This window comes from Mytilus trossulus, chromosome 6, assembly GCF_036588685.1.
Source record: "Mytilus trossulus isolate FHL-02 chromosome 6, PNRI_Mtr1.1.1.hap1, whole genome shotgun sequence".
Lineage (NCBI taxonomy): Eukaryota > Metazoa > Mollusca > Bivalvia > Mytilida > Mytilidae > Mytilus > Mytilus trossulus.
In genome coordinates this window covers 2,402,467-2,426,899 of record NC_086378.1, presented here as the reverse complement: position 1 = coordinate 2,426,899, position 24,433 = coordinate 2,402,467, and the positions used below count along the sequence as shown (strand labels likewise).

General features: G+C 35.1%; 1 protein-coding gene across 2 annotated transcripts in view; it reads right to left on the bottom strand.

Annotated features, from left to right (window-relative positions):
* LOC134720580 (uncharacterized) overlaps nucleotides 1–24,433 on the bottom strand; it is a 28,198-nt gene that overhangs the window by 3,040 nt on the left and 725 nt on the right. The window contains exons 2-8 of one of the 2 annotated variants that reach the window (XM_063582913.1): nucleotides 23,812–23,876; nucleotides 8,498–8,728; nucleotides 7,784–7,939; nucleotides 6,858–7,031; nucleotides 2,655–2,763; nucleotides 1,965–2,080; nucleotides 1,560–1,607 (exon numbers count right to left, since the gene is read on the bottom strand). In XM_063582913.1, coding sequence (XP_063438983.1) covers nucleotides 1,560–1,607; nucleotides 1,965–2,080; nucleotides 2,655–2,763; nucleotides 6,858–7,031; nucleotides 7,784–7,939; nucleotides 8,498–8,728; nucleotides 23,812–23,876 — 899 coding nt within the window. The remainder of the gene's footprint in view (nucleotides 1–1,559; nucleotides 1,608–1,964; nucleotides 2,081–2,654; nucleotides 2,764–6,857; nucleotides 7,032–7,783; nucleotides 7,940–8,497; nucleotides 8,729–23,811; nucleotides 23,877–24,433) is intronic. The other variant, XM_063582914.1, reaches the window with a different exon arrangement.

Here is a 24,433-nt window from a genome sequence, read left to right as displayed (position 1 = left end):
TTTTGCTTCAGGTGGTACCTAACACTACAGGGAGATAACTCTGTAAAATCATCACAAGGTTTTAATGACGTTGTGTTCATAAGGGAATATTAAGCTTCTCAATGATCAAAATAAGTGTATGTCAAACTGCTATATAACCAGTGTATTTTTTCTGACAAAACAGTTAGTGTAAACATATTTTATTAATTATATTCAGGTACATACATAGGCATTTACATAATAATACAAGTAAAATAATTAATAGGATCCAGAAACAAGCTCTTAGCTTATATAAATCCGTTTTGACAAAACAGTTGGTTAAAATTTTTTGAAAGTTTTATATTTTGTCAAAAGGTCAAAGTTAATACCCTGTTAAGATTTTATGAGAATTAAACGGCCAAATTCATTTTAGTGAAAGTGTTGGGTACCACCTTAATTTCCACTTTTATATGTAAAATTGGGTGTATTATGTGTAATCTCTGAAGTGTACTTTTTTTTTTTGAATCTGTTATAGTATACTTTGTAAAATGTCTAGATCTGCATTTTTATCTTGAAGACAAAATTAAATTTGCATGTAAATAAGAAAAGCAGATATATATGTAGCTAAAGCAACCACCATACATGGATTACATGCAAAACACTTATTGTAGATACAGAATGACAAAATCATACAATAGAATAGTTAAAAATTCATACTTATTTATCCTAGCAAAAAAATAACCCCTCATTTATAAGTCTCAGATAGGTTTAAAACTAAAAGTGGTTCAATTCTTGGAGGAAAGTAAGAACACCTAGTGTATCACTAGAAATATTTGAACTATACATAATACCCTTTTTTAAACACTCTAGCATTTCCTTTACATCAAGCTAGCCAGGGGCGGATCCAGCCATTTTAAAAAGGGGGGTTCCTAACCTAGGATAAAAGGGGGGTTCCAATTACATGTCCCCATTCAAATGCATTGATCGTCCAAAACAAGGGGGATTCTAACCCCCCGAAACCCCCCCTCTGGATCAGTGCCTGCTAGCATAACCTTTAACCTCAACAACCCTATTCTACACAGGTGAGTTTGTGAATGGTAAAACATGAAATCAGGAAGACTATCACAAAGTGAGAAGGACATTACTTTCTAATTTCAGAGCACAATAGAATAGACTTATTGGTTTCAGAATTCTCATATTTAATCTTTTGAGTAAAAGTAAACAGAGCCATCAGATAACTAGAAAGCTGTACTGTATTTTAAGCTTTGATAAATATTTTTTATTTGGATATTGATTTTTCAGTTTAAGAATTTCATAAGCTGAAATTTCCAAAAATCTTCATTCTCTTTGTGAAACTAAAAATTTTGCTTCTATAAAACGTAAGGCGTTTTTTGGTTTATAGAAGTAGAAATCAGTTTATCAATTAATTCCAGAATTCAAAATGGTGGCTTTCTTTAAGCTTAGTTACAGATAGGTAGCTAGGGTAATTCTTACTGCTTTCAAATATCATTATACAGTACATCATAAGTGCTTGATTCAATTTGCAGTGTTTTGAATACAGAGGTGAGTTTTCATGTAAGATTTAGTATGTTTTTACTTACTTTCTTTTTCCTTCTCTACTGGTATTGAAAATATACTTGTTTTGTTCACTGTAAGAAAAAAACAAACAGTATTACAAATTAATGATGGTACAAGAAAGTAAGAGGTGTCAAACTTATTGACTCTCTTCAAATCAGCAAGTATATAATCGGTTAAAATATTAAATAAAAGAAATCAATTATGTGTATTGTTGTCTAAATTTATGAATTTGAAAACATTTTTAAGGAATAATGCATATATGCCCTTTCAAACATCCCAGAGAGATGGAAAATGGCTTGAACACTGAATATCCTAAAACATTAAATTATTTAAATATATGGCAGGAAATACCAATATCCAAAATTTTGAATACATTCACTTATTGGTCTAGGACATCAACTTATAACAAAATAATAAAACATATTTACCTTTATTTCTCTGACAAACTGCTAAGTGTTTGTCTCTTTCACATTCTTTAAATTGAAATTTTTGAGTATTAAAATTAAATATTCCACAGTCACTATCACCATTGTTACCCTCAGTTCTGAAATGAAAAAAAAAAAAAATCATCATTGTTACCATCAAATCTGAAATGAAATAATTTAATTTTAGTTTCCATAATTATCGTGGCTGGAATAAGTTTTACATCTAATTTGACAGAACTGATTTAGTGATTTCATCATTTGAGCCTTTAAAAGTAACTTACTTTGCCAAAAGATAATATTACTGAATCAGATTATACTTTGTTTGCTTTGATTGTTTACAGGTATTTTGTGTAATTTTTATGTATTTTATTTTTAAAGAAAATTCGAAAGATAATGGATAAATGCTGAAACAGACATTAAAAAGATGTATGCATTTTAATAATTTTACTATTTTCATCCAAAAGTGTGGAATATCATTAAATCCTGAATTGATGATTTTCTTTCATTTGTTTCATTGATATATCATGTTACAGGGGCTGATCCAGCCGTTTTAAAAAGGTGGGGTTCCTAACCCAGGACAAAGGGGGGTTCCAATTACATGTCTCCATTCAAATGCATTGATCATCCAAAAAAGGGGGTTCCAACCCCCGGACCCCCTCTTGACCGCGCCTGTGTTATTAAAAGTTAATATACCTTATCCAACTAGCTAAATAAGTGTTGTCTAACCATTTAAATTTTCCTTCTGTTTCAATATCAGTAAGTCCAATCCATGCAGATCCCACAGATACATTTTGTGCATGAGCTAAAAAGAAATACATAGATGGATGTAGGTAGATCTTACAGATGCATTTTGTGCATGAGCTAAAAAGAAATAAAAAGATCGCTGTAGGTAAAAACTGTTGACATAGCTCTACACACTACATAAGCCATTGAAAAGATCACATTTCTTAATTGCTGAACTGATTGTACCTAAATTAATTGTTGATATTAAAGTGTTTTCCTGTTTGAATTGTTTTATATTTGTCATTTTCAGGCCTTTTATAGCTGTGGTATGGGCTTTACTCATTGTTGAAAGCCATACAGTGACCTATAGTTTTTTTTATTTCTGTGTCATCTGGTATGTTGTGAAGTGTTGTCTGATTGGCAATCATACCACATCTTCTCCTATATACCTTAAATATATACTGTTCACACAGATATTTACATGAATTGTTGTGTATTTCAAATCATTAAAGCAAGAGTTAAATTTGCTCCCTAAATGATAAATGTTTACGGAATATATCATTTTTCAATAAACAGAAATATTATACCACAGTAATACATTACCTCTAAATTGATCAAAGACTTGATGGTGATTTATGATAGCATAGTTGGCCTGGCTAAACATACAGTTATCATAGGCAGAGTTATACCACAGTAATACATTACCTCTTAATTGATCAAAGACTTGATGGTGATTTATGATAGCTAAGTTAGCCTGGCTAAACATACAGTTATCGTAGGCAGAGTTATACCACAGTAATACATTACCTCTTAATTGGTCAAAGACTTGATGGTGATTTATGATAGCTAAGTTAGCCTGGCTAAACATACAGTTATCGTAGGCAGAGTTATACCACAGTAATACATTACCTCTTAATTGGTCAAAGACTTGATGGTGATTTATGATAGCTAAGTTAGCCTGGCTAAACATACAGTTATCATAGGCAGAGTTATACCCCAGTAATACATTACCTCTTAATTGATCAAAGACTTGATGGTGATTGATGATAGCTAGGTTGGCCTGGCTAAACATACAGTTATCATAGGCAGAGTTATACCACAGTAATACATTACCTCTTAATTGATCAAAGACTTGATGGTGATTTATGATAGCTAAGTTAGCCTGGCTAAACATACAGTTATCGTAGGCAGAGTTATACCACAGTAATACATTACCTCTTAATTGATCAAAGACTTGATGGTGATTTATGATAGCTAGGTTGGCCTGGCTAAACATACAGTTATCGTAGGCAGAGTTATACCACAGTAATACATTACCTCTTAATTGATCAAAGACTTGATGGTGATTTATAATAGCTAAGTTGGCCTGGCTAAACATACAGTTATCATAGGCAGAGTTATACCACAGTAATACATTACCTCTTAATTGATCAAAGACTTGATGTTGATTTATGATAGCTAGGTTGGCCTGGCTAAACATACAGTTATCGTAGGCAGAGTTATACCCCAGTAATACATTACCTCTTAATTGATCAAAGACTTGATGGTGATTGATGATAGCTAGGTTGGCCTGGCTAAACATACAGTTATCGTAGGCAGAGTTATACCACAGTAATACATTACCTCTTAATTGGTCAAAGACTTGATGGTGATTTATGATAGCTAGGTTGGCCTGGCTAAACATACAGTTATCGTAGGCAGAGTTATACCACAGTAATACATTACCTCTTAATTGATTAAAGACTTGATGGTGATTTATGATAGCTAGGTTGGCCTGGCTAAACATACAGTTATCGTAGGCAGAGTTATACCACAGTAATACATTACCTCTTAATTGATTAAAGACTTGATGGTGATTTATGATAGCTAGGTTGGCCTGGCTAAACATACAGTTATCATAGGCAGAGTTATACCACAGTAATACATTACCTCTTAATTGATCAAAGACTTGATGGTGATTTATAATAGCTAGGTTGGCCTGGCTAAACATACAGTTATCATAGTCAGAGTTATACCACAGTAATACATTACCTCTTAATTAATCAAAGACTTGATGGTGATTTATGATAGCTAAGTTAGCCTGGCTAAACATACAGTTATCATAGGCAGAGTTATACCACAGTAATACATTACCTCTTAATTGATCAAAGACTTGATGGTGATTTATGATAGCTAAGTTAGCCTGGCTAAACATACAGTTATCATAGGCAGAGTTATACCACAGTAATACATTACCTCTTAATTGACCAAAGACTTGATGGTGATTTATAATAGCTAAGTTAGCCTGGCTAAACATACAGTTATCATAGGCAGAGTTATACCACAGTAATACATTACCTCTTAATTGATCAAAGACTTGATGGTGATTTAAAATAGATAGGTTAGCCTGGCTAAACATACAGTTATCATAGGCAGAGTTATACCACAGTAATACATTACCTCTTAATTGATCAAAGACTTGATGTTGATTTATGATAGCTAGGTTGGCCTGGCTAAACATACAGTTATCATAGGCAGAGTTATACCACAGTAATACATTACCTCTTAATTGATCAAAGACTTGATGGTGATTTATGATAGCTAAGTTAGCCTGGCTAAACATACAGTTATCATAGGCAGAGTTATACCACAGTAATACATTACCTCTTAATTGATCAAAGACTTGATGGTGATTTATGATAGCTAGGTTAGCCTGGCTAAACATACAGTTATCGTAGGCAGAGTTATACCACAGTAATACATTACTTCTTAATTGATCAAAGACTTGATGGTGATTTATGATAGCTAGGTTGGCCTGGCTAAACATACAGTTATCATAGGCAGAGTTATACCACAGTAATACATTACCTCTTAATTGATCAAAGACTTGATGGTGATTTATGATAGCTAGGTTGGCCTGGCTAAACATACAGTTATCATAGGCAGAGTTATACCACAGTAATACATTACCTCTTAATTGGTCAAAGACTTGATGGTGATTTATGATAGCTAAGTTGGCCTGGCTAAACATACAGTTATCGTAGGCAGAGTTATACCACAGTAATACATTACCTCTTAATTGATCAAAGACTTGATGGTGATTTATGATAGCTAGGTTGGCCTGGCTAAACATACAGTTATCATAGGCAGAGTTATACCACAGTAATACATTACCTCTTAATTGGTCAAAGACTTGATGGTGATTTATGATAGCTAAGTTAGCCTGGCTAAACATACAGTTATCGTAGACAGAGTTATACCACAGTAATACATTACCTCTTAATTGATCAAAGACTTGATGGTGATTTATGATAGCTAGGTTGGCCTGGCTAAACATACAGTTATCATAGGCAGAGTTATACCACAGTAATACATTACCTCTTAATTGATCAAAGACTTGATGTTGATTTATGATAGCTAGGTTGGCCTGGCTAAACATACAGTTATCGTAGGCAGAGTTATACCACAGTAATACATTACCTCTTAATTGATCAAAGACTTGATGGTGATTTATGATAGCTTGGTTGGCCTGGCTAAACATACAGTTATCGTAGGCAGAGTTATACCACAGTAATACATTACCTCTTAATTGGTCAAAGACTTGATGGTGATTTATGATAGCTAGGTTGGCCTGGCTAAACATACAGTTATCGTAGGCAGAGTTATACCACAGTAATACATTACCTCTTAATTGATTAAAGACTTGATGGTGATTTATGATAGCTAGGTTGGCCTGGCTAAACATACAGTTATCGTAGGCAGAGTTATACCACAGTAATACATTACCTCTTAATTGATTAAAGACTTGATGGTGATTTATGATAGCTAGGTTGGCCTGGCTAAACATACAGTTATCATAGGCAGAGTTATACCACAGTAATACATTACCTCTTAATTGATCAAAGACTTGATGGTGATTTATAATAGCTAAGTTAGACTGGCTAAACATACAGTTATCATAGGCAGAGTTATACCACAGTAATACATTACCTCTTAATTGATCAAAGACTTGATGGTGATTTATGATAGCTAGGTTGGCCTGGCTAAACATACAGTTATCATAGGCAGAGTTATACCACAGTAATACATTACCTCTTAATTGATCAAAGACTTGGTGGTGATTTATAATAGCTAGGTTGGCCTGGCTAAACATACAGTTATCGTAGGCAGAGTCATACCACAGTAATACATTACCTCTTAATTGATCAAAGACTTGATGGTGATTTATGATAGCTAAGTTGGCCTGGCTAAACATACAGTTATCGTAGGCAGAGTTCCAGTCTACTCCGGCTGCAGGAGACTGTCTTATTCTAAAACACTGGTCAGTAGTGGTCAGGTTTGTCCAGTCAGGGGGACACTCATTTTCATCTGCAAGGGTAAATAGATGAGGAATTCAGGTTAATAATAAAAAATATGACAATGGACACTTATATCCCATCAAGATAAAAGACAGAGTTTACCAAAATAATTTCACCATGATTATGTTTACATACAAAATTCATCAAGGAATTAACAGTGTTGACTTATACAAAAAGGATTGTAGTCATAAAATATTTCATATATACATACTACATACTACATCAGAGATAATTTAAAAGGAATATACTAATAATAAAAAATAAATGGAGAATGTATAACTATGGCCTATGGGTGAGTCAACTTCCACATACATATGCAGGATTCACTTCTTTAAGACTGTTTTATGATCATAAGCATTGTGTATACATTTCATAACATTTGGTTGAGGCAAATTAAAGTTAGAGAAGGGAAAACAACAGATTTAGCAATTTTTAAATTCATATGGGTCATAACTCATGAACATTAAAAGTGAAACCACCCAATTTCAAGTTGATCCGTGTTTTGTGGTTATAAGCATTGTATATAAGTTTTATAACATTTGGGTTGAGGCAAACTTAAAGTAAGAGAATAGAAAAAAAATTGGGGAAGTACGGACATCAGGGGCATAAAAATTAACCAACTTGGCAGATATAGCGCAATTCAAGGTTAATTTTATATGTCCAAGCTACAGTTTGGAAAAATGATTTCATTATATGGTATGTACATAAAAAACATTACATTTATAGACAAACACTGAATATTCAAAACAACATTTTACATACTGAAAACTTGGAAATTAACTGTGATTCCAGAATGATCATAGAAGTTTTTGTCATTTGAGTAGAATTTGAGATAGAGATAGCGTCCTGAGCTGAGTACTTCATATGGATTCCTGTGTCCACATATTGATGTTATGGCTTCAGTTACTGTAGCATCACCTAAAAATCATTTCAAATTATTGTAAATAAATACTTCAAATATTCTGTATATTATACAAGTGCATGTATGTAGTGTAATCCAGATATACTAACAAAACAACAAATATTATGGAGCCTGTGTCAAAATTTTATGTATGCTGTCCAATTTCAATGTTAAGCTATGAAATTTCCATAATCAGGCAGACAGTTTTAGAATGAAATGAGCTTCTCATGATGGGTTAATTATAGAATAAATATTTTCATATTTTAAATTTGGTCTATTATTCAATTAAGTACTTATAACAAGCTACAGGATATGCCGTATAGTGGGTTATTTTTTGCAGCTGTAAAATTTCGCGATTTTCAATAAGGTATATTTTGGCCGTTATTATTTTGGCAGATTCAAAACTTTTATCAATACTTTTGCATGTGCACTTTTAATTTGACAGAAAATATTTTGATGCTTTTATTCCATTCACAAAAGCGAAAATATCCTGCTATACAGTACGCCATTTTATTTACAATAGATATCTGAGGCAAAACAAGAAGTTTTCAGATATTAAAATAAGTTATATTTACCATCCATTATAGAGAGATGATCATATGTCCCACATGAGGAGTAGGATGGTGCTAATTGTAGATTGACATGTGTGATTGACAGCTGAATCAGTTTACCCACGCCTCCATCAATCAACCAACCACAGTTCAAGTTGTCGTCATAGAAATTTTTACCAGAAAGGATTGTTCTGATAGTACCACTAGTCTCGTTATGTATTGTCTGTGTGTTACCATTTTGACAGTAGTGAAACACTGAAAATAAAGTATAATCAATCACGTTTCAACTGTTCAAAGCATCATTCACTATCACACATGTACAAAGAATGTGTGCTCCGCTTAAAACTATTGACGTCATACAACAATCACTTTTCCATTGTGGCATCAGATATTTTGTATTATGACGGCAAAATTTAAAGGGAACCTGTGTGATGTCCGTCCAGTACAATATGATGGTGGACAAAAAGCAATAACGTTTATTGTACAATTAAACAGAATAGTCATGAAGTAAACAGAATATTCATGAAGTAAACAGAGTAGTCAGAATAGTCATGAAGTCAACAGAATAGTCATGAAGTAAACAGAAAAGTCATGAAGTAAACAGAATAGTCATGAAGTCAACAGAATAGTCATGAAGTCAACAGAATAGTCATGAAGTAAACAGAATAGTCATGAGGTAAACAGAATAGTCAGAATAGTCATGAAGTCAACAGAATAGTCATGAAGTCAACAGAATAGTCATGAAGTCAACAGAATAGTCACGAAGTCAACAGAATAGTCATGAAGTCAACAGAATAGTCAGAATAGTCATGAAGTCAACAGAATAGTCATGAAGTAAACAGAAATTGAGAATAGTCATGAAGTCAACAGAATAGTCACAAAGTCAACAGAATAGTCATGAAGTCAACAGAATAGTCATGAAGTCAACAGAATAGTCACGAAGTCAACAGAATAGTCATGAAGTCAACAGAATAGTCATGAAGTCAACAGAATAGTCAGAATAGTCATGAAGTCAACAGAACAGTCATGAAGGCAACAGAATAGTCATGAAGTCAACAGAATAGTCATGAAGTCAACAGAATAGTCATGAAGTCAACAGAATAGTCATGAAGTCAACAGAATAGTCATAGTCATGAAGTCAACAGAATAGTTTTGAAGTCAACAGAAGTCATAGTCATGAAGTCAATAAAATAGTCATGAAGTAAACAGAATAGTCACGAAGTCAACAGAATAGTCATGAAGTCAACAGAATAGTCATGAAGTCAACAGAATAGTCACGAAGTCAATAGAATAGTCATGAAGTCAACAGAATAGTCAGAATAGTCATGAAGTCAACAGAATAGTCATGAAGTAAACAGAAATTGAGAATAGTCATGAAGTCAACAGAATAGTCACAAAGTCAACAGAATAGTCATGAAGTCAACAGAATAGTCATGAAGTCAACAGAATAGTCACGAAGTCAACAGAATAGTCATGAAGTCAACAGAATAGTCATGAAGTCAACAGAATAGTCAGAATAGTCATGAAGTCAACAGAACAGTCATGAAGGCAACAGAATAGTCATGAAGTCAACAGAATAGTCATGAAGTCAACAGAATAGTCATGAAGTCAACAGAATAGTCATAGTCATGAAGTCAACAGAATAGTCATGAAGTCAACAGAAGTCATAGTCATGAAGTCAATAAAATAGTCATGAAGTAAACAGAATAGTCACGAAGTCAACAGAATAGTAATGAAGTCAACAGAATAGTCATGAAGTCAACAGAATAGTCACGAAGTCAACAGAATAGTCATGAAGTCAACAGAATAATCATAAAGTCAACAGAATAGTCATGAAGTCAACAGAATAGTTTTGAAGTCAACAGAATAGTCATGAAGTCAACAGAATAGTCATGAAGTCAACAGAATAGTCATGAAGTCAACAGAATAGTCACGAAGTCAACAGAATAGTCATGAGGTCAACAGAATAGTCATGAAGTCAACAGAATAGTCACGAAGTCAACAGAATAGTCATGAAGTCAACAGAATAGTCATGAAGTCAACAGAATAGTCATGAAGTCAACAGAATAGTCATGAAGTCAACAGAATAGTCATAGTCATGAAGTCAACAGAATAGTCATGAAGTCAACAGAAGTCATAGTCATGAAGTCGATAAAATAGTCATGAAGTAAACAGAATAGTCACGAAGTCAACAGAATAGTCATGAAGTCAACAGAATAGTCATGAAGTCAACAGAATAGTCTGAATAGTCATGAAGTCAACAGAATAGTCATGAAGTCAACAGAATAGTCTGAATAGTCATGAAGTCAACAGAATAGTCATGAAGTCAACAGAATAGTCACGAAGTCAACAGAATAGTCATGAAGTCAACAGAATAGTCATCAAGTCAACAGAATATTTATAAAGTCAACAGAATAGTCATGAAGTCAACAGAATAGTCAGAATAGTCATGAAGTCAACAGAATAGTCATGAAGTCAACAGAATAGTCATGAAGTCAACAGAATAGTCACGAAGTCAACAGAATAGTCATGAAGTCAACAGAATAGTCACGAAGTCAACAGAATAGTCATGAAGTCAACAGAATAGTCATCAAGTCAACAGAATATTCATAAAGTCAACAGAATAGTCATGAAGTCAACAGAATAGTCAGAATAGTCATGAAGTCAACAGAATAGTCATGAAGTCAACAGAATAGTCATGAAGTCAACAGAATAGTCACGAAGTCAACAGAATAATCATGAAGTCAACAGAATAGTCACGAAGTCAACAGAATAGTCATGAAGTCAACAGAATAGTCATGAAGTCAACAGAATACTCATGAAGTAAACAGAATAGTCATAAGGTCAACAGAATAGTCATAGTCATGAAGTCAACATAATAGTCATGAAGTAAACAGAATAGTCACGAAGTCAACAAATAGTCATGAAGTCAACAGAATAGTCGTGAAGTCAACAGAATAGTCACGAAGTCAACAGAATAGTCATGAAGTCAACAGAATAGTCGTGAAGTCAACAGAATAGTCACGAAGTCAACAGAATAGTCACGAAGTCAACAGAATAGTCAGAATAGTCATGAAGTCAACAGAATAGTCATGAAGTCAACAGAATAGTCAGAATAGTCATGAAGTCAACAGAACAGTCATGAAGTCAACAGAATAGTTATGAAGGCAACAGAATAGTCATGAAGTCAACAGAATAGTCATGAAGTCAACAGAATAGTCATGAAGTAAACAAAAAAGTCATGAAGTCAACAGAATAGTCATGAAGTAAAAAGAATAGTCATGAGGTCAACAGAATAGTCATAAAGTCAACATAATAGTCAGAATATTCATGAAGTCAACAGAATAGTTATGAAGTCAACAGAATAGTCATGAAGTCAACAGAATAGTCATGAGGTCAACAGAATAGTCATGAGGTCAACAGAATAGTCATGAAGTCAACAGAATAGTCACGAAGTCAACAGAATAGTCATGAAGTCAACAGAATAATCATAAAGTCAACAGAATAGTCATGAAGTCAACAGAATAGTCAGAATAGTCATGAAGTCAACAGAATAGTCACGAAGTCAACAGAATAGTCACGAAGTAAACAGAATAGTCATGAAGTCAACAGAATAGTCATGAAGTCAACAGAATAGTCACAAAGTCAACAGAATAGTAATGAAGTCAACAGAATAGTAATGAAGTCAACAGAATAGTCATAGTCATGAAGTCAACAGAATAGTCATAGTCATGAAGTCAACAGAATAGTCATAGTCATGAAGTCAACAGAATAGTCATGAAGTAAACAGAAAAGTCACGAAGTCAACAGAATAGTCATGAAGTCAACAGAATAGTCATGAAATCAACAGAATAGTCACGAAGTCAACAGAATAGTCATGAAGTCAACAGAATAGTCTGAATAGTCATGAAGTCAACAGAATAGTCTGAATAGTCATGAAGTCAACAGAATAGTCATGAAGTCAACAGAATAGTCATGAAGTCAACAGAATAGTCACGAAGTCAACATTATAGTCATCAAGTCAACAAAATCGTCATAAAGTCAACAGAATAGTCATGAAGTCAACAGAATAGTCAGAATAGTCATGAAGTCAACAGAATAGTCACGAAGTCAACAGAATAGTCATGAAGTCAACAGAATAGTCACGAAGTCAACAGAATAGTCATGAAGTCAACAGAATAGTCACGAAGTCAACAGAATAGTCATGAAGTCAACAGAATAGTCATGAAGTAAACAGAATAGTCATGAAGTCATCAGAATAGTCATAGTCATGAAGTCAACAGAATAGTCACGAAGTCAACAAATAGTCATGAAGTCAACAGAATAGTCGTGAAGTCAATAGAATAGTCACAAAGTCAACAGAATAGTCACGAAGTCAACAGAATAGTCAGAATAGTCATGAAGTCAACAGAATAGTCATGAAGTCAATAGAATAGTCATGAAGTCAACAGAATAGTCACGAAGTCAACAGAATAGTCATGAAGTCAACAGAATAGTCACAAAGTCAACAGAATAGTCACGGAGTCAACAGAATAGTCATGAAGTAAACAGAATAGTCACGAAGTCAACAGAATAGTCACAAAGTCAACGGAATAGTCATGAAGTCAACAGAATAGTTACGAAGTCAACAGAATAGTCATGAAGTCAACAGAATAGTCATGAAGTCAACAGAATAGTCATGAAGTCAACAGAATAGTCATGAAGTCAACAGAATAGTCATGAAGTCAACATAATAGTCATGAGGTCAACAGAATAGTCATGAAGTCAACAGAATAGTCATGAAGTAAATGAAGTCAACAGAATAGTCATGAAGTAAATGAAGTCAACAGAATAGTCATGAAGTCAACAGAATAGTCATGAAGTAAATGAAGTCAACAGAATAGTCATGAAGTCAACAGAATAGTCATGAAGTAAATGAAGTCAACAGAATAGTCATGAAGTCAACTACTATAGTGCATCTATTTTGTTATAGTTGCACTCAATTTTTCCAAAAGAAATAATAAATACAAATAATAGTTTAATGTGTTCTGTTTTCACAGAATTTACATATACATACATGGAATTTACTTATTGTTGAAGGCTATAAAGTGTCTTGTAGTTGTTTACAGTCTTGTCCTTTGGTCCCACATATCTCTATATTTGTTTATGCATTGCTTCTACAGCTTACATTTTTCATAGTTCTACAGCATTTTGTCTCTGGTGGAGAGTTTTCTGATTAGAAATTATTCCACATGTTTTTACTTTTATAAAAGCTGAATCATTTAAAAATCACTCAATCTGGTGATGAGTGATTCAATTTTGAACAGGGTAATTGCTGGTAATAAATGATTCAATGTGGAACAGGGTGATTACTAGTGATGAGTTATTCAAAGTCAAATATGGAGATAGCTTGTGATTATTCAATGTGGAATAAGGGGATTGCTGGTGATAAATGATTCAATGTGGAACAGGGTGATTACTAGTGATGAGTGATTAAATATCGAATATGGAGATAGCTTGTGATTATTCAATGTGGAATAAGGGGATTGCTGATGATAAATAATTCAATGTGGATCAGGGTGATTGATGGTAATGAGTGATGCAATGTGGGATAGGTTGATTGGTGGTGATCAGAGATTTAATGTGAAACAGGGTGATTGCTGGTGATGTGTGTTTCAATTTGGAAGTAGGGGATTGCTGGTGATGAGTGATTCAATGTTAAACTGGGGGATTGCTTGTGATTATTCAATGTGGAACAGGGTGATTGCTGGTGATAAATAATTCAATATGGAACAGGGTGATTGGTGGTGATGAGTGATTCAATGTGGAACATGGTGATTGATGTTGATGAGTGATTCGATGTGGTATTGGTTGATAGGTAGTGTGTGATTCAATGAGGAAGTAGGGGATTGCTGGTGATCAGTGATTCAATATAAAACAGGGTGATTGCTGGTGATGATTGATTCAATGTAAAACAGGGGGATTGTTGGTGATGATTGATTCAATGTAAAACAGGGGGATTGCTGGTGATGATTGATTCAATGTTAAACAGGGTGATTGCTGGACATGATTGATTCAATGTGAAACAAGGGGATTGCTGGTGATGATTGATTCAATGTGAAACAAGGGGATTGCTGGTGATGATTGATTCAATGTGAAACAAGGGGATTGCTGGTGATGAGTGATTCAATGTGGAACAGGGTGATTACTGGTGTCTGTGATGTGTGATTCAATGTGAAACAAGGGGATTGCTGTTGGTGAGTGATTCAATATAAAACAGGGTGATTGCTGGTGATGATTGATTCAATGTAAAACAGGGTGATTGCTGGTGATGAGTGATTCAATATAAAACAGGGGGATTGCTGGAGATGAGTGATTCGATGTAAAACAGGGAGATTGCTGGTGATGAGTGATTCAATATAAAACAGGGGGATTGCTGGTGATGAGTGATTCAATGTAAAACAGGGGGATTGTTGGTGATGATTGATTCAATGTAAAACAGGGGGATTGCTGGTGATGATTGATTCAATGTTAAACAGGGTGATTGCTGGACATGATTGATTCAATGTGAAACAAGGGGATTGCTGGTGATGATTGATTCAATGTGAAACAAGGGGATTGCTGGTGATGATTGATTCAATGTGAAACAAGGGGATTGCTGGTGATGAGTGATTCAATGTGAAACAGGGTGATTGCTGGTGATGAGTGATTCAATGAAAAACAAGGGGATTGCTGGTGATGATTGATTAAATGTAAAAAAAGGGTGATTGCTGGTGATGAGTGATTCAATATAAAACAGGGGAATTCATGGTGATGATTGATTTAATGTGAAACAGTGTGATTGCTGGTGATGATTGATTCAATATAAAAAAGGGTGATTGCTAGTGATGATTGATTCAATGTGAAACAGAGGGATTGATGGTGATGATTGATTCAATGTAAAACAGTGTGATTGCTGGTGATGATTGATTCAATATAAAAAAGGGTGATTGCTAGTGATGATTGATTCAATGTGAAACAGGGAGATTGATGGTGATGATTGATTCAATGTAAAACAGTGTGATTGCTGGTGATGATTGATTCAATATAAAAAAGGGTGATTGCTAGTGATGATTGATTCAATGTGAAACAGGGAGATTGCTGGTGATGATTGATTCAATATAAAATAAGGGTGATTGCTAGTGATGATTGATTCAATGTGAAACAGGAAGATTGCTGGTGATGATTGATTCAATGTAAAACAGGGTGATTGCTGGTGATGAGTGATTCAATGTGAAACAGGGAGATTGCTGGTGATGAGTGATTCAATGTAAAACAAGGGGATTGCTGGTGATGATTGATTCAATGTAAAACAGGGTGATTGCTGGTGATGAGTGATTCAATGTAAAACAGGCAGATTGCTGGTGATGAGTGATTCAATATAAAACAGGGGGATTGCTGGAGATGAGTGATTCGATGTAAAACAGGGGAATTCATGGTGATGATTGATTTAATGTGAAACAGTGTGATTGCTGGTGATGATTGATTCAATATAAAAAAGGGTGATTGCTAGTGATGATTGATTCAATGTGAAACAGGGGGATCGATGATGATGATTGATTCAATGTGAAACAGTGTGATTGCTGGTGATGATTGATTCAATATAAAAAAGGGTGATTGCTAGTGATGATTGATTCAATGTGAAACAGGGTGATTGATAGTGATGATTGATTCAATGTGAAACAGTGTGATTGCTGGTGATGATTGATTCAATATAAAATAAGGGTGATTGCTAGTGATGATTGATTCAATGTGAAACAGGGAGATTGCTGGTGATGAGTGATTCAATATAAAACAGGGGGATTGCTGGTGATGAGTGATTCAATGTAAAACAGGGGGATTGTTGGTGATGATTGATTCAATGTAAAACAGGGGGATTGCTGGTGATGATTGATTCAATGTTAAACAGGGTGATTGCTGGACATGATTGATTCAATGTGAAACAAGGGGATTGCTGGTGATGATTGATTCAATGTGAAACAAGGGGATTGCTGGTGATGATTGATTCAATGTGAAACAAGGGGATTGCTGGTGATGAGTGATTCAATGTGAAACAGGGTGATTGCTGGTGATGAGTGATTCAATGAAAAACAAGGGGATTGCTGGTGATGATTGATTAAATGTAAAAAAAGGGTGATTGCTGGTGATGAGTGATTCAATATAAAACAGGGGAATTCATGGTGATGATTGATTTAATGTGAAACAGTGTGATTGCTGGTGATGATTGATTCAATATAAAAAAGGGTGATTGCTAGTGATGATTGATTCAATGTGAAACAGAGGGATTGATGGTGATGATTGATTCAATGTAAAACAGTGTGATTGCTGGTGATGATTGATTCAATATAAAAAAGGGTGATTGCTAGTGATGATTGATTCAATGTGAAACAGGGAGATTGATGGTGATGATTGATTCAATGTAAAACAGTGTGATTGCTGGTGATGATTGATTCAATATAAAAAAGGGTGATTGCTAGTGATGATTGATTCAATGTGAAACAGGGAGATTGCTGGTGATGATTGATTCAATATAAAATAAGGGTGATTGCTAGTGATGATTGATTCAATGTGAAACAGGAAGATTGCTGGTGATGATTGATTCAATGTAAAACAGGGTGATTGCTGGTGATGAGTGATTCAATGTGAAACAGGGAGATTGCTGGTGATGAGTGATTCAATGTAAAACAAGGGGATTGCTGGTGATGATTGATTCAATGTAAAACAGGGTGATTGCTGGTGATGAGTGATTCAATGTAAAACAGGCAGATTGCTGGTGATGAGTGATTCAATATAAAACAGGGGGATTGCTGGAGATGAGTGATTCGATGTAAAACAGGGGAATTCATGGTGATGATTGATTTAATGTGAAACAGTGTGATTGCTGGTGATGATTGATTCAATATAAAAAAGGGTGATTGCTAGTGATGATTGATTCAATGTGAAACAGGGGGATCGATGATGATGATTGATTCAATGTGAAACAGTGTGATTGCTGGTGATGATTGATTCAATATAAAAAAGGGTGATTGCTAGTGATGATTGATTCAATGTGAAACAGGGTGATTGATAGTGATGATTGATTCAATGTGAAACAGTGTGATTGCTGGTGATGATTGATTCAATATAAAATAAGGGTGATTGCTAGTGATGATTGATTCAATGTGAAACAGGGAGATTGCTGGTGATGAGTGATTCAATATAAAACAGGGGGATTGCTGGTGATGAGTGATTCAATGTAAAACAGGGGGATTGTTGGTGATGATTGATTCAATGTAAAACAGGGGGATTGCTGGTGATGATTGATTCAATGTTAAACAGGGTGATTGCTGGACATGATTGATTCAATGTGAAACAAGGGGATTGCTGGTGATGATTGATTCAATGTGAAACAAGGGGATTGCTGGTGATGATTGATTCAATGTGAAACAAGGGGATTGCTGGTGATGAGTGATTCAATGTGAAACAGGGTGATTGCTGGTGATGAGTGATTCAATGAAAAACAAGGGGATTGCTGGTGATGATTGATTAAATGTAAAAAAAGGGTGATTGCTGGTGATGAGTGATTCAATATAAAACAGGGGAATTCATGGTGATGATTGATTTAATGTGAAACAGTGTGATTGCTGGTGATGATTGATTCAATATAAAAAAGGGTGATTGCTAGTGATGATTGATTCAATGTGAAACAGAGGGATTGATGGTGATGATTGATTCAATGTAAAACAGTGTGATTGCTGGTGATGATTGATTCAATATAAAAAAGGGTGATTGCTAGTGATGATTGATTCAATGTGAAACAGGGAGATTGATGGTGATGATTGATTCAATGTAAAACAGTGTGATTGCTGGTGATGATTGATTCAATATAAAAAAGGGTGATTGCTAGTGATGATTGATTCAATGTGAAACAGGGAGATTGCTGGTGATGATTGATTCAATATAAAATAAGGGTGATTGCTAGTGATGATTGATTCAATGTGAAACAGGAAGATTGCTGGTGATGATTGATTCAATGTAAAACAGGGTGATTGCTGGTGATGAGTGATTCAATGTGAAACAGGGAGATTGCTGGTGATGAGTGATTCAATGTAAAACAAGGGGATTGCTGGTGATGATTGATTCAATGTAAAACAGGGTGATTGCTGGTGATGAGTGATTCAATGTAAAACAGGCAGATTGCTGGTGATGAGTGATTCAATATAAAACAGGGGGATTGCTGGAGATGAGTGATTCGATGTAAAACAGGGGAATTCATGGTGATGATTGATTTAATGTGAAACAGTGTGATTGCTGGTGATGATTGATTCAATATAAAAAAGGGTGATTGCTAGTGATGATTGATTCAATGTGAAACAGGGGGATCGATGATGATGATTGATTCAATGTGAAACAGTGTGATTGCTGGTGATGATTGATTCAATATAAAAAAGGGTGATTGCTAGTGATGATTGATTCAATGTGAAACAGGGTGATTGATAGTGATGATTGATTCAATGTGAAACAGTGTGATTGCTGGTGATGATTGATTCAATATAAAATAAGGGTGATTGCTAGTGATGATTGATTCAATGTGAAACAGGGAGATTGCTGGTGATGAGTGATTCAATATAAAACAGGGGGATTGCTGGTGATGAGTGATTCAATGTAAAACAGGGGGATTGTTGGTGATGATTGATTCAATGTAAAACAGGGGGATTGCTGGTGATGATTGATTCAATGTTAAACAGGGTGATTGCTGGACATGATTGATTCAATGTGAAACAAGGGGATTGCTGGTGATGATTGATTCAATGTGAAACAAGGGGATTGCTGGTGATGATTGATTCAATGTGAAACAAGGGGATTGCTGGTGATGAGTGATTCAATGTGAAACAGGGTGATTGCTGGTGATGAGTGATTCAATGAAAAACAAGGGGATTGCTGGTGATGATTGATTAAATGTAAAAAAAGGGTGATTGCTGGTGATGAGTGATTCAATATAAAACAGGGGAATTCATGGTGATGATTGATTTAATGTGAAACAGTGTGATTGCTGGTGATGATTGATTCAATATAAAAAAGGGTGATTGCTAGTGATGATTGATTCAATGTGAAACAGAGGGATTGATGGTGATGATTGATTCAATGTAAAACAGTGTGATTGCTGGTGATGATTGATTCAATATAAAAAAGGGTGATTGCTAGTGATGATTGATTCAATGTGAAACAGGGAGATTGATGGTGATGATTGATTCAATGTAAAACAGTGTGATTGCTGGTGATGATTGATTCAATATAAAAAAGGGTGATTGCTAGTGATGATTGATTCAATGTGAAACAGGGAGATTGCTGGTGATGATTGATTCAATATAAAATAAGGGTGATTGCTAGTGATGATTGATTCAATGTGAAACAGGAAGATTGCTGGTGATGATTGATTCAATGTAAAACAGGGTGATTGCTGGTGATGAGTGATTCAATGTGAAACAGGGAGATTGCTGGTGATGAGTGATTCAATGTAAAACAAGGGGATTGCTGGTGATGATTGATTCAATGTAAAACAGGGTGATTGCTGGTGATGAGTGATTCAATGTAAAACAGGCAGATTGCTGGTGATGAGTGATTCAATATAAAACAGGGGGATTGCTGGAGATGAGTGATTCGATGTAAAACAGGGGAATTCATGGTGATGATTGATTTAATGTGAAACAGTGTGATTGCTGGTGATGATTGATTCAATATAAAAAAGGGTGATTGCTAGTGATGATTGATTCAATGTGAAACAGGGGGATCGATGATGATGATTGATTCAATGTGAAACAGTGTGATTGCTGGTGATGATTGATTCAATATAAAAAAGGGTGATTGCTAGTGATGATTGATTCAATGTGAAACAGGGTGATTGATAGTGATGATTGATTCAATGTGAAACAGTGTGATTGCTGGTGATGATTGATTCAATATAAAATAAGGGTGATTGCTAGTGATGATTGATTCAATGTGAAACAGGAAGATTGCTGGAGATGATTGATTCAATGTAGAACAGGGTATTTGCTGGTGATGAGTGATTCAATGTAAAACAGGGGGATTGCTGGAGATGATTGATTCAATGTAGAACAGGGTAATTGCTGGTGATGACTGATTCAATGAAAAACAGGGGGATTGCTGGAGATGAGTGATTCGATGTAGAACAGGGTAATTGCTGGTGATGATAGATTCAATGTGAAACAGGGTGATTGCTGGTGATGATTGATTCAATGTGGAACAGAGTGATTGCTGGAGATGACTGATTCAATGTAAAACAGGGTGATTGCTAGTGATGATTGATTCAATGTGAAACAGGGAGATTGCTGGTGATGATTGATTCAATATAAAATAAGGGTGATTGCTAGTGATGATTGATTCAGTGTGAAACAGTAAGATTGCTGGTGATGATTGATTCAATGTAAAACAGGGGGATTGCTGGTGATGAGTGATTCAATGTGAAACAGGAATATTGCTGGTGATGATTGATTCAATATAGAACAGGGGGATTGCTGTTGATGAGTGATTAAATGTTAAACAGGTTGATTGCTGGTGATGAGTGATTCAATGTGGAACAGAGTGATTGCTGGTGATGACTGATTCAATGAAAAACAGGGTAATTGCTGGTGATGACTGATTCAATGTGAAACAGGGGGATTTCTGGAGATGATTGATTCAATGTAAAACAGGGGGATTGCTGGAGATGATTGATTCAATGTAGAACAGGGTAATTGCTGGTGATGATTGATTTAATATAAAACAGGTTGATTGCTGGTGATGAGTGATTCGATGTAAAACAGGGAGATTGCTGGTGATGATTGATTCAATATAAAACAGGGGGATTGCTAGTGATGATTGATTCAATGTAAAACAGGGTGATTGCTGGTGATGAGTGATTCAATGTTAAACAGGGTGATTGCTGGTGATGAGTGATTCAATATAAAACAGGGGGATTGCTAGTGATGATTGATTCAATGTAAAACAGGGTGATTGCTGGTGATGAGTGATTCAATGTTCAACAGGTTGATTGCTGGTGATGAGTGATTCAATATAAAACAAGGGGATTGCTGGAGATGAGTGATTCGATGTAAAACAGGGGGATTGCTGGTGATGAGTGATTCAGTGCGAAACAGGGGGATTGCTGGTGATGAGTGATTCAATGTAAAACAGGGGGGTTGCTGGTGATGAGTGATTCAATGTAAAACAGGGTAATTGCTGGTGATGAGTGATTCAATATAAAACAAGGGGATTGCTGGAGATGAGTGATTCAATGTAAAACAGGGTGATTGCTGGTGTTGAGTGATTCAATATAAAACAGGGGGATTGCTGGTGATGAGTGATTCAATGTAAAACAGGGTAATTGCTGGTGATGATTGATTCAATATAAAACAAGGGGATTGCTGGTGATGAGTGATTCAATATAAAACAGGGGGATTGCTAGTGATGATTGATTCAATGTAAAACAGGGGGATTGCTGGTGATGATTGATTCAATGTAAAACAGGGGGATTGCTGGTGATGAGTGATTCAATGTAAAACAGGAAGATAGTTGGTGATGATTGATTCAATGTAAAACAGGGTGATTGCTGGTGATGATTGATTCAATATAAAACAAGGGGATTGCTGGTGATGAGTGATTCAATATAAAACCGGGAGATTGCTGGTGATGAGTGATTCAATGTAAAACAGGGTAATTGCTGGTGATGATTGATTCAATGTAAAACAGGGTGATTGCTGGTGATGATTGATTCAATATAAAACAGGGAGATTGCTGGTGATGAGTGATTCAATGTAAAACCGGGTAATTGCTGGTGATGACTGATTCAATGTAAAACAGTGAGATTGCTGGTGATGAGTGATTCAATGTGAAACAGGGTAATTGCTGGTGATGATTGATTCAATGTAAAACAGGGTGATTGCTGGTGATGATTGATTCAATATAAAACAAGGGGATTGCTGGTGATGAGTGATTCAATATAAAACAGGGAGATTGCTGGTGATGAGTGATTCAATGTAAAACAGGGTAATTGCTGGTGATGATTGATTCAATGTAAAACAGGGTGATTGCTGGTGATGATTGATTCAATATAAAACAAGGGGATTGCTTGTGATGAGTGATTCAATGTGGAACAGGGTGATTGCTGGTGATGAGTGATTCAATGTAAAACAGGGGGATTGCTGGTGATGATTGATTCAATGTGGAACAAGGTAATTGCCGGTGATGAGTGATTCAATATAAAACAGGTTGATTGCTGGTGATGATTGATTCAATGTAAAACAGGGTGATTGCTGGTGATTATTGATTCAATATAAAACAAGGGGATTGCTGGTGATGATTGATTCAATATAAAACAGGGGGATTGCTGGTGACGAGTGATTCAATGTAAAACAGGGTAATTGCTGGTGATGATTGATTCAATATAAAACAAGGGGATTGCTGGTGATGAGTGATTCAATATAAAACAGGGGGATTGCTAGTGATGATTGATTCAATGTAAAACAGGGTAATTGCTGGTGATGATTGATTCAATGTAAAACAGGGAGATTGCTGGTGATGAGTGATTCAATGTTAAACAGGGTGATTGCTGGTGATGAGTGATTCAATGTGAATCAATGTGATTGATTGTGATGAGTGATTCAATGTGAAAGAATATGATGTTCTGGTGAGGAGTGATTTAATGTAAAACAGAAAACAGGGTGATTGATACAATGTTGAACTGGTTGATTGCTGCATGTTTGTGGTGAATGATTCACTGTGGAGCATGGTGATTGGTTGTGATGTAGGATCCAATATGGAACATGGTGATTGGTTGTGATGTAGGATCCAATATGGAACATGGTGATTGGTTGTGATGTAGGATCCAATATGGAACATGGTGATTGGTTGTGATGTAGGATCCAATATGGAACATGGTGATTGGTTGTGTTGTAGGATCCAAAATGGAACATGGTGATTGGTTGTGATGTAGGATCCAATATGGAACAGGGTGATTGCTGGTGATGACTGATTCAATGTGGATAAGGGTGATTGCTGGTGATGAGTGACTCAATATAGAACAAGCTGATGTCAAGTGATCAGTGATTCAAAGTGAATTGATGTGATTGCTTGTAATTTGAGGTTATAACACTCTGATTTACATCTCTGTAATGTAAAACCTATCATTAATTATACTGAGTAATACATTGCCTAATAATAAATGCCTAACCATCCACAATCACCAGCATTTACAGATTCAATATTCAACAGCAAGAGAGATTTTACTGAATCACCTAGAGCATGTAGAGTGTCCAATATCTTTAAAGACTATATATACTTACCACATATAACACTTGTAAAATTCAGAAAAAGTATAAAAAGTATCTGAAGTTGAAGCATCCTCATTCTGAAAAATAAAGAAAAAATATGAACCTTCAAAAACAATGTTTGACCTCCAAAGTTAAACAATTCAGTGGACATTTATCATCAATTCTATATACATGTAGGACCTGTTTTTAAATCAGAGAAAAATATACAAGTCATGTTAATAGGACAAACTTATACATTGTACATGAAAACTGTATGAAAAAGGAAGCTACTTACTAAATTATATTAAAAATCGCAGGATTTACCTATCTGGAGTTGTTTTTTATGAATGTGTCACATTTTGATTTTCCGAATGTCAATCATCTTAGAGGATGTAATATAGAAAAATTTGTTATTACAAAATAATAAACATAATAAAACCTTAGAGTTATTCATATTTTTTGGAAATCAGCGCTGGTTGACCCGAGAACATCTGTGTCGCTTGAACATATTGAACTATTGACATCATACAACAATCACATCTCAATTGTAGCATTAGTCCGAGATTACTCTTACGTCCGACGGCTGTTTTGCCAGACAAGCTGGGGCCGTGGGACGTCAGATATTTTGAATTATGACGGCAAGAGTTTACAGGAT